Source organism: Rhineura floridana, chromosome 5 (genome assembly GCF_030035675.1).
Source record: "Rhineura floridana isolate rRhiFlo1 chromosome 5, rRhiFlo1.hap2, whole genome shotgun sequence".
Classification (NCBI taxonomy): Eukaryota; Metazoa; Chordata; class Lepidosauria; order Squamata; family Rhineuridae; genus Rhineura; species Rhineura floridana.
This window is the reverse complement of record NC_084484.1, coordinates 169,281,752-169,293,430: the sequence shown is the minus strand read 5'-3', so window position 1 is coordinate 169,293,430 and position 11,679 is coordinate 169,281,752. Positions and strand designations below refer to the sequence as shown.

Genomic DNA, 11,679 nt, shown 5'->3' with positions numbered 1-11,679 from the left:
GAGGTATCAGGTTTAGAGGGGGTACATTTTAACAGAATTAGAAAAAAAAGAGGGGGGAATCCAAAAAGTCTGATGAGGAAAGAGCATACTCAGTGGCTATGCGGACTGCTAGCTGATTATTAGAAAGGGGTGTTCAAGGGCAGAAAATCAGAAATGGAACAGAGTATCCTGGTAAAAGACATCGCCAGCTGGCTGAATCCCTGAACAGGATCACTCCAGACTGCAACATCACAGCCACACCACACCTCCAGAGCACATAGCTTCCCCTAAAGAATCCTGCGAACTGTAGTTGGTTAAGGATGTAGTTTTGTAAGGAGTAAACTACACATCCCAGGATTCTCTGGGGGATGTCATGTGCTTTAAATATATCGTGTGGGAAAATAGTTAAGTTTCAGGCCTCACTTGATTCCTCTCTGGCTGGGAGTGCCATTCCCTATGTAGCAAAATGGAACCCCATGCATTCTGCTTTGAGTTCCATGGTGGCCAAAAGTTAGAATATAGGTGTACTGAATAAGTGAATGCCCACATAGGCATCATGCACGTTGTTTTAACTTGGACCAAGTCCCTCCCTCAGCTTAGTCTCCTTCACAATAGGGGTGGGGGAGAAATTTGGATTCATTTCACATTTAAAGCCAAATGATCAAATTCATACTTTCTGAAAAAATGTGAGAATCGAGAAAATTTGCACTTATCCGAATTTTGCGATGTAGTTCTCCAACCAGTGCATAAATATCAATGTTAGTGAAAATAATACATAGAAATGCACTATATTAGGAGCCATCGCTTGCAAAAATGTGTACTTCAGTCAAAACAGCATACAAAAATGTGTTTATGGGAGAAATTCATGCTGAAGAATTTTCATGAGGGTTTTTTTTTAAAAAATTGCAAATTGCTGCAGAAATGTAGAGAACTGAATTTAAGACTGGAAAAATGAGAAACTGAGAGAACTGAAATGGCCAGATCCTGCCATTCCTACTTCATTGTTTGCTGAAGGGAATAAAAAGAGAGGGACGCTCTCATCAGCTTTCTAGAGAAAGGGTGAGATACCCACACAACACAGTAAATATATGCACACAGAGATGGATGAGGCGTGGTTAGGTCCTAAACAACTTCCTCATAATATAATAAAAGACAAAAGAGCATCACTGAGATCAACACAACCTGAACTTTAGGGCCTTTCTCGTTTTTAGTTAAATGCCCACAAGGCAAGTTTCATTCTTTAATAGAGAAACAGGAAGTGCCATAGCTCAGTGGTAGAGCATCTGCTTTGAATGTGGAAGATCCTATGTTTGATTCTTGGCATCTCCAGGCAGGGCTAGGAGAGACTCCTGTCTGAAACCCTGGAGAGTCACTGCAAGCCAGTGTTGGCAATATTAAACTAAATGGACCAATGGTCCGACTCAATATAAGGCAACTTCTTGGGTTCCTATGAACAGAGGTCAATGGGTTGGGTCATGCAGCATGCAAATGTTGAGGAACTGCAATCCAAGTAAGACAGAGGAGTCCATTGGTATGAAAGGGAGCACCCAAATAGGCAACTTCTCCTACGCAAAGGCAGAGTTCTCACACACAACAGACTGCATGCAAAAACAGCTGATTGTCAAGCACATTGTGAGGACCACCTGGTTGTACATTGGTAAAGTAGCCTTAAGTGATTGCTGACTAGGGATGATGGATTAATCAGATTTTGTTTGCATATGAATGAGAAACTATTGAATTCACACTCTAACCAATATGTGAACTATAACACAGCTGTTATTCAAAACTGTCATTTCTCCAAATTTGGTGATGCAATTGTCCATCCAACCCATGTGTACAAAAGCGCAATTAAGGGAAGTATGCCTAAAAATGCGTGTATTAGTGAAAACATACCAACAAAAAAGGATTATATTAAGGAAAAGTGCTTGCAAAAATGTGCATACCAGTCAAAACGGCTTAGTGTTTTTATTAAGAGAAATTTGCATCAGAATGTTGATGAAGTTTCATGAGGATTAAAAAAAGTATCTCAAATTGCTATGGAACAGAATTTAAAATTTGAAGAATGAGATATTGAGGGTAACCATACTTGAAAGTTATGCTTATCCCTAGTGCCTGCTCTGGATACCAATGCCAGCATATCAAAAATATTAACTGGCTCAGCACAAGAAAATATTTTGAGTCTAAAACTAGCTGGAAGCAAAATGTTTAAAACTAGTAAAAACCTACAAAAACATCAAGTTACTTTGAAGTTTCTACTGCAACTTTATATTACAAAAGCAATCACTTTTAGTTTTTTCAGCAATTCCGAAGCCTGGATGGTACTTCTCCCCAGCCCAACTGTTTTTTAAGTATGTGCTTCAAGAATCACACACAACCCAGGAGAGAATAAAAAATTATTTTCAAAAACAAGATTTTTTTTAAAAAAGTTGAGATCAAACTTTTCACGCTCATCATTTATAAAGGTGAAGGCAGAAATAAGTGCAGCCAAGTCAAAGTATCAATATGAGGCTCCAACCCCCAAGTCATTTGTTCCAAAACAGTAACAAGCAACCTTTTGAGAGCTTAATTTAAGGAGGAAAATAAATTTTAAAAAACTAGGCAAGAATGTTTGGATTTTAAAAAAAATCCAGCTTAACAACTTCTGATAATACCCAGTTTCCTCAAAATGTATTGCATTGTGTTTATTTGTGAAAAGGAATGAGAACTGATATCTGAAAAAGTAAAATGGGGGTTAAGGAGATAGAAGCTCAAAACTGTGACGACACAGCAGCGACAAAATCACGGTTACTTACCACAAACAGATGTTTGGAAGCATAAATTTGTCACTGTTTTTTTTTTTAAAAAAAAACTTAAAAACGGTAGGAGGAGGCATTTTACAGTGGTGAAATTACATGTCTTCTCCACTCAGCTTTCCCCCTGCAACCCCGTCTGCTCCAGCCACTTTCTCTGTGTTATGTGGAAGATCTGTGCCCGGGATCCTCTGTTTGGGGTGGAAGGATTGGCTGGAAGAAGGGGATGCAGGAAGGAGGATTATAGGTGGAAGACTTAAACCCTTCCTTCCACATCCACCAGTTTCCCCCTGCAAACTGTAGCTTTCCCAGTGCCATTTTGCACCTGTTTGGCAATGACATTAATCCAAGACCATGGGTTGTAGCCAGTGCTGCACACACACAGAGGTCCCCTTCCTCTCCTTCTCCATGTAGCCCCAATTCTTCCACAAGCACACCCACCAAATCTGCTCTGGATTATTATTCTTCCACTTTGGGTCCCCAGATGTTGTTGCACTACAACTCCCTTGACTCCTTGTCCAATGGCTAAGCTGGCTGGGGATGATGGGAGTTGTAGTCCAAGAATATCTGGGGAGCCAAGGTTGAAGAACAGTGCTCTGGAAGATCTCCCAACCCACTGGAGCAGATTTTGGGGGCAGGGGGGAGAAGAGGAAGGGAAATCCTGTTGTACAAGTGGAAGACTGCTCTGCTCACACAGTGGCGGCATTGGTTACAACCCGATGGACCACAGTCCCTTTAGGAACACAATTCACTAGACAGGGATGTCATAAAAACAAAGCATTGTCACACAGCTCCTGTTTGTTTTGGTGGGGCAGGGGTTTTGGAACTACTGGCCTGTGGGCCAATCTTTGATCACTGGGGGGTCCAATTTGGGTCCAATGGACATTTTCTCCAAACCACACCCACCTGCCTATCAGTGGACAGAGTTTAATCCTTCACCGGCAGCGCACTGCGGTTACAGCAGGGAACAAGATCGTGCAGCCAAGGCAGCAGGATTTAATCCCTGCTCACCAGCTGATGAGCAGGGATTAAAGCCCTTTGCTCTTCTCCCTTCAGCGGGTGAGCATGTGGCGCCACTTGCTTACAGGAGGAGCTTCAAACAGCCCTTTTGAAAAGGTTCCCGATTTCTGCAAATCCTGGCAAGGATCTGACCCACAAGTTGCATCTCAACAGAGGCTGAAGCCAGCAGGATAGTAAAGTATAAGGGACAGCAGAGGAAGCTCAATAATATATTAAAAAAGGGTTCCCTCTGGTTTAAAAAGGAAGAAAACTTTTCACCAGCTAAGTGAAAAGGGCAGTGGCAACCTAAACAAAAAGTCATGTCTTTTGCTGCTGCTCAATTTGGATAATCAAATGCAACTGTCTCTTTGCAATGGCAGTGTTTAGGTCCCACAGAAACTCCAGTAGCAGCCCTTTCAGAAGGTTCTCCATAGGCACAAACTGCAAGACTTGCTGTGGAGAGTCTGAGTCAAGCAGTGTGCTCATAAGCTTGTTCAGCTGTTGTAGGTACTGCAAAACTGGATCTGGGAGACCTTGATAGCCCGCGCATAGCAGTACAGTGCTGGCCCCTAACACACAAGATGATGTGGGGCAAGCAAACGAGATGCGCTGGAAACAGCTGTGCAATATGAAGACTAAGCCAGCCGTGAAGCGCGTGAAGCAGGAAAGAACAGGCAGAACCAAAGCGTCTCCTTTCTGAAGTGCCGGAAACGAACGCAAAAGGCATTCAAGAAGCTGCTGCTGATATTTTGGTTCCCCGTCGTGAAGCAAAGAGCAGCTGAAAGTCGAGAGCGACGAAGCCTCCAAGATCTTAACTTCCAAGCCAGATTGGCTTTCAGCATCACAAAGCGATGAAAAGCCTACAACCAAGCACTTTGGTGTGTCAACGCAATGTTCGTTTGGAACCTCTTTATGATATTCCATAAGGTTGGACAATTCAGACAGTACCAGCGACTCTGTAAGAACACTGCAAGATTGGCACTCTTGCCATGTCAGTCTCGTGAGGGCACCCATGTGTGCCCGGCCAACTAAAGATTTCTCAAGAGCTTCATTGAGGTTCTTCAAGGCCTCACCATCACAGAAGGGAGAACATTTGACCCTTGGCAACTTCCGCCCCTCCAAGATATACCATAAGTGACATTCCAGGCTACAAGACTCCCCTTCCAAGATGCAGTTTTCCCCAATATTACCAAAGGAATGTTCTTCGGCCCACTGATTAAGACAGCCCTTTGCCACTTTATCCTCCCACGTCAGGGATTCCAGAATCTTTCTTTCATTGTATGTGCAAAAGTATTTGCTCCTCTGCCCACACCATTTGGAGTTCATGCTGCAACCTGCCCGGGGCCTCTTCACTAGCCAGTTATTTCTGGCGATAGGTTTCATTTGGAACCGCTGCAAAAAAAACCCGACAGCACACTCCCGTAAAGCATCCAGCCTCGCCTGCTCCGCCTCGCCCATGTGTTCGAAGAGTCGGAGGTTCTCAGAAATGGTCTCTGTTTGGTGCCTGTGGAAGAATGAACAGCATTCTTCGTGGACTTTAAGGAAAGATTCCGGAATGGAGTGTTGGGGAAAGAGGGCCTTCTCGACCATTTCTGTCCCAAAGTTCTGCATCATCTTGGACAAGAGGGAGTGAATGGCCTCTCTTCCCAAATAGCGAAGGCAAACCACGTAAACCTCAGAGTTCCCAGCTTTACTGGTGGCTGGTTTAAAAACATGAACCTCCTCAAAAGAGCAGTTCAGCAGAAACAGCAAGTTAACGGAACAATGTTCAAACAAAGTGAACATCTTCAGAACAAAGGATCCCCCTAAGCCAAGGGTCATTAAAGCAGTGACAGCTTCACAATAATGTAAAGAGGAAACCAGGGCTTCTTGTTCGCCTGGATTTCCTTGGCAATCAAAGCTCCCATCAGAAGTGACCAGATGAACGGTGTCCATGTTGCTGATGAACTGCTGCAGTCCTGTGAGATGTTTGAGCGTCATGACATCCCCAGTGTCCTCAGGGCCAAAGTACCACCAGGGTAGAGTATTTGCAATAAGCCTGTCATCCATTATCATCATAAGGGTATTGTTTGCTTCATGATACGGGTTCAAGCTATTAGCTACCCAATTCCAGTCGCAGGGGATGCGGTGAGACTTTAAGTAATGGTTGAGGCTGGCTATGAAGGCACCAGGAGCTTCACAGAGATGAACGGAGTTGAGTTCCCCATTTTGAAGAGCATCACTCGGGAGCAGAGGGAAGCTGCATAAAATCTCATGGAATTTGCACCAAGCCTGGGTACACAACTCGGCATTTAGAAATTGCTTGACGTAGGCAATGATCTTCCCTGCTTTGTTGGTGGAGGATGTGTGCTGATGCCACTCATCCAATTTCTTATCGCTCAGCCAGTTCTTGACTTCATTCAGGGAATCCTTCAAGGCCACAAGAGAACTGAACTCTTTGTGATTGCAGCTAAAAGTTTGATTGGGATCCGGCAACTGCCATTCTTTGTTGGGTGGCTTGGTGTACGAGAATTTCTTCCCAAAGAGCTTCTGAATTTCAGCAACGATATCAGAGCCAAACTGGTCAAGGATTGTGGTCTGCTCAACGTACACTGCCTTCTTCTGTTTGTTCATTCTCAGACTGAGATGAACCCTGGAGAAAAGGGAGAGGAGAAGACCAAATTAGGAAGGGAAAGGCTGTAGCTTAGTGACAGATCATCTGCTTGGCATGCAGAAGATCCCAGGTTCAACCCCCAGAATCTCCAGGGAGGGATGAGAATGACTCCACAGGTAGAGAACATCTTTCTGCCCAAGGCACGCATTCCTTTCTGGGTGACCTTTTCAGGGCCACATGCTAGTGGGCGGGGCCAGAGGCAGAAATGGGTGGAGCATCAAATGTAAACGTTACCTTTGTACATTAGGGTAGTTTCTACACACACCCCTCTGCATCCTCCATCCAAGCAAGCAAGAGGCATTATCAGAGCTCAAGGACACATTCCACCCAAGCACAAACGGGGGGAGGGGACGACACGCAGGGCCAGTGATGTGTGTGGCCTGGGTAGAGTTCCAAGGACCAGACAGAGAGGCCTGGAGGACTGCATTTGAACCCTGGGTATGAGGTTTGCCACCTCTGGTGTAGCCAGTACTGAACTAGATGGACCAATGGTCTGCCTCATTAAAAGACAGCTTCCTGTGAAAGTTGAGGGAGTAAGCTCCCCAACCCCACTATTTTATCTTAGAAAAAGTGGTGGTTATAAATGGGCAGAAATAAAAGGTACAACAAGCTATAGCTCATCATACAGAACATGTGGTATTGTTGGCACACCTTTTGCTGGCACACTCCTTTTCCTGAAAAGCAAAAGGATTGTAAAGCAACAGAAAATAGCTAAAAAAAATGGAAGTGGACAATGCTCACCCTTAAAAGAGGGTGAGAAGTTAATATAGCAGGTTAGTTTAAGCAATCCCCACATCAAAAGAACATCCGGCTGTAATCAACAGACTATATCATCTTTTGTTTTTGTTTGGACTTGATGTGGTGGAGCAGCCAGAGAGAAACATAAAAACAGGAGAACATAAGAATGGCCTGCCAAGGATGAGACAGAATCAGACGAAAGGCCCAGCCCAGCCCAGCATCCTGTTCTCACAGTGGCCAACTAGATGCCTATGGGAAGCTCACAGACAGAACCTGAGCGCAACAGTGCTCTCCCCAACTGTAATTCCCAGGAACTGGCATTCAGAGGCATATTGCCACCAGCAGCGGAGACAGGACATGGCCGTCGTGTTTCATATTAGTTTTGAGAGCAAGTGATTGCTTTTAGGAGTTTTTAACTGTTTCTAGGAGGTTGCTTTTGACTGATTTTAGACGTTTTTGTTTTAGTATTGATATGTCGGCTACCCTGGGCTCCTTTGGAGGAATGGCAGGATATAAATTTAATAATAATAATAATAATAATAATAAATAGCAGCAGCCATTGAAAGCCTTGGTTTTCATGAATTTGTTTAATCCTCTTTTCAAGCCATCCAAGGTGGTGGCCATGCCTGCCTTCTGCAGTAGCAAGTTGCATAGCTTAGCTATGTACAGTAGAGCCCCGCTTTAAGGCGATTCGCTAATACAGCGGTCTCAATTAGACTAAAGCCCCACTCATACGGCACTTGTTCTGCTTTTACGGCGTTTTTTGGGCATCGCGCACCATTCTATTCAATGGTTTCCGCTTTACAGCGGTTTCCGCTTTACAGCGGGGGTCCGGAGCGTAACCCGCCGTATGAGTGGGGCCCTACTGTACTGTGTGAAGAACTATGTGAGCAGATGTACAATACAATCCTAACCCCCAGACATGCTAGCTGGGAAAGATTAGGATGTGGCATATCTCCCCACCCCCTGGCCTTAATACATGATTTACCCCAGTGTATCTACACATGCTGATGGAAGAAAAACTCTGCTGGAGTACGTTAAGCCAACAGAAATCACACTGATGTGAAGGGGGGGTCAGGGAGAAGTGTTGTCAAGAATGTGAAAGGGGCATCTTGTGGGAGAGGAATAAGCAAAGCAATGCTGCACCCTGTCTCCATCCACTCCCTAAATCAACTCCTGCCCCCAAGAGCTTGCCACAATGTACACCACCAAAAATGCAGTGTAACTACATTCACTCCATATGAATGAATGGAAGGGCAGGAAAAGCAAGATTTACCTTGCCCCCTCCTCTCCCCCGCCCAACAATGCCACGCCGTGGCCATGAGCAGTTAGGATACAGCTTAACTAGCACAGCAGATACACCAGCATACCAACTTAGTTAGAATCATTCCGCCTGCATATTAGAAACGTGAATTATGGAATGATGTGTTTGATGAGGTGCGCCTGGTGCCAACACTGTTATCTTTTCGGCGCCAGGTCAAGACTTTCCTCTTCTCCCAGACATTTGAGCATGTGTTTTGAAATTGTTTTAAATTTTTAAATTGTGTTTTAAATTGTTTTTAAAAGATGTGTTTTAAATTTGTATATTTGTTTTTAATGTTTTTAGTTACTGTAAACCGCCCAGAGATCTTCGGCTATGGGGCGGTATACAAATACAATAAATAAATAAATAAAATAAATAAAAATGCAGTAATGGGGAGGGAACACTTTTTTCCTGCTGAAGCTTCTTTTGTTTTTTCCCCCTGAAAAATGGGGGGACACAGAAAATAAATGTTCCCCACCCCTCAATTTTTCTGTTTTTTCCCCTAGGGCCTTATCTTTACTGTGGGTTAGTATACTATAATTTCTATGTATCTTGATACAGCATTTAAAATCCAGGCACAGCTTGTAGATTTTACACTTCGGTAGCTTTCACTACACCAATAGGCTCTTAGATGGCAAACTACTGGGATTATTATACCCCAAGGGGGCAATCCTGCACACCTAGGAGCTGAGGTCCATTGATCTCAATAGAGTTTACATCTGAGTACATGCCTGTAGGATTGCATTGCAAGCAGACATTAAGGACTAACCAGCTGATGTATGAGAAGTACGGTAGAGGTTCTTGCCCACAGTCCTTCTGCACATGCTCTAGGTGGGTCTAGATGCCACCTCTTATGGAGTGTGTGGTGGAGGCCAGGGTTTCTCTGGGGGACATATCAATTAACATTTCAGTTCATAATGCAATGTTCATCTAAGGCAGTGAGTTTTAAGCTATGTTGAAGGAAGCCTCAGCTTCCCTGGAAGCTTATCACCAATTTAGGAATTTAACTTGCCTTTCGATTTAAAAGCCTCCAAGATGGCTACAGGCGCAATCCAATTTGCATTTACTTCAGGCTGAGGGGAGTTGGATGCGGTGGATCTCCAGTTGATGAACCTGAGTCCCAGCTCAGCCAGACTACGCCAACATGAGTCCCTCAGCCTGGCTGAGCTGGGACCCAACCAACTCAGCCGAGACTGGCGCAAGTGGTGCCAGCATAACGCCTGAAAAAAGAGTGTGTCGGGAGAGGGGCCGGGCAGAAGGGACTTAGGCCATATCCAACTCATATTTGGAGAGCTCCTTCACGTCCCAATCCAGGCAAAAGTTAAGCCAGGAAAAAGATCAGTCTAAGAAAATAATGACAACAGAAGTCACTGGAGAGGGCTTACTCCCCTGTAGGGGAATTTGGGAGAGCAGGCTTTTACTTTCTGGTCCCTGCACACAGCTCCCAGCTGAGCCAGCATTCAGCCAACCTCCTGAATGGCAACTGGATGCAGTGGAACTTTATGCCGGCTTCTCTTGCTCCAACACAACTTACACCGGCTTCCCCTAATTGCTCCGTAACAACAGAATCATACAAAAACATACTACATGTCAAAAGACAAAAATTTAAAGCAGCAATATTAAGAAGAACATCAGGAACATTGGGAGAGAGGAGGAATAACCACAGCACCCGAAAAGTCATCTAGAAGAGGACCACTTTGGCCTAGCATCTTTAAAAAAGAAAGAGCCAAAGCTTCCCAAGTTTTAAAGCTTTGGTTCCCACTTCAGAGAGAATCTTGTCCTGAATTGCCGCCATTGTATTTCCAACACCCTCCAGAAATTTTCAGCTATGACTGCCCTCAGCCTCAGCTAGCAGATGGTGGCTGGAGCTGATGGGAGCAGTAGTCCAAAACATCTGCAGAGCACCAGGTTGCCAGTCAGGAAGCAGAGCCTCCACAGAAGAAGTTCTTCTAAAACAGTGATTCTCAAATGGTGCGCCACGGCACACTGGTGCACCATAAGAGGTGGCTAGGTGTGCCGCGAATATTATGAAAGTATATTTTAAAAATGAGAAGAAACCCATTTGTATAGAGATTTATTACATCCATGATCAATTAATAGCAAGGCTAGGCCCCTAGGGTAACAGTTATAGTACACAGCTAGCAAGCAAAAAAATCTAGCTTATGTCTCACATGACCATGCTTAATTTATTAAAATAAGGTAAGTAATAGTTTTCTATAGTTTAAGTTATTTTTGTTCATAGTTTAATATATTAATATATTTTCAATTTTGTACATGAAGTGCACCAGAAAATTTTTATGTTTTATAGTGCGCCACAAACCAAAAAAGTTTGAGAACCACTATTCTAAAAGAAGGTAAGTAATGGCGGATAAGCTTTGCTGAAAGGTGACTTGCCCATAACTACAATGCACTGCCCCAGGGAGAACATCGAGCATGGTCTAGCCTACTAGTCTTGTAAGATAGGATTAGGAAAGCTGTAGCCCTCCAGATGCTCCCATCATTCCACACCGTTGGCTATTCTGGCTGGAGGTGATGAGAATTGGAGTCCAACATCATCAGAGGGCCACATCCCCCTACTTCACCCCCCGCCCGCCTGCCTTATAAAGTTAACATGCAGCAACGATAAGCTCAGCCAATGCTCCAAGTAACTCTGGTTTGCACCCTAGAGCCCACATTTGCCAAAACTCTCTGCGCTGCACAGGATTTCCATACCAGACGTTCAAGATTAGTCAAGCAGGCAGCCGATGTAACTAGAGAAGACGACATCCTCTAATGGGCGGAAGTTTAACAACCTACTGAAGTAAGAAGTCTGGTTAATACGGCCAACGCTTCTAGCATGCTAAGGCTGCCTATATCAGGCATCCAAAAAGTAGCCTTCCTTGTAATAATCCAACCACAATCAACACACATTAAGAACCCCCCCACCAATTCAGCTACAACCACGCATTCAAACAGGAGAGAGAGCTTCCTTTTGATCTTCGATACAGATAATGCATGACATAAATTATTTGTTTAAATGAAGTATTCACCCCTACGCTGAACCCCTCTCCAACTGCTGCGCATGCGAACTTTCCGTTCGGCTGAGAGATCCCCCCCATTAACACGCATGCGTATTTCTGGTTTTCTGTTCTTTTTCCCTCTCCCTTATGGGCGGAACTAGGAGACGTCACCCTCCATTTCTGCGCATGCGTATTTCTGGGCTTTCGGTTCTTTCTCCC

At 44.3% G+C, this 11,679-nt stretch overlaps 1 protein-coding gene across 2 annotated transcripts; it reads right to left on the bottom strand.

Moving 5' to 3' along the window:
• Positions 1-2,417: 2,417 nt before the first annotated feature.
• Positions 2,418-11,642, bottom strand: CMTR2 (cap methyltransferase 2). Of its 2 annotated transcripts, none has more exons than XM_061628843.1 (2): positions 11,491-11,642; positions 2,418-6,399 (listed from the first exon to the last, which is right to left on the bottom strand). In XM_061628843.1, the coding sequence occupies exon 2, from the start codon at positions 6,378-6,380 to the stop codon at positions 4,086-4,088; it is 2,295 nt and encodes a 764-aa protein (XP_061484827.1). In that variant the 5' UTR covers positions 6,381-6,399; positions 11,491-11,642; the 3' UTR covers positions 2,418-4,085. The 2 variants fall into 2 exon arrangements, with proteins under 2 accessions (XP_061484827.1, XP_061484828.1); XM_061628844.1 differs by lacking the exon at positions 11,491-11,642 and adding an exon at positions 9,231-9,402.
• Positions 11,643-11,679: the final 37 nt, after the last annotated feature.

Bases quoted from the DNA above. Each gene is read 5' to 3' on its own strand.
- CMTR2 (XM_061628843.1), bottom strand. From the start codon at position 6,380: ATGAACAAACAGAAGAAGGCAGTGTACGTTGAGCAGACCACAATCCTT.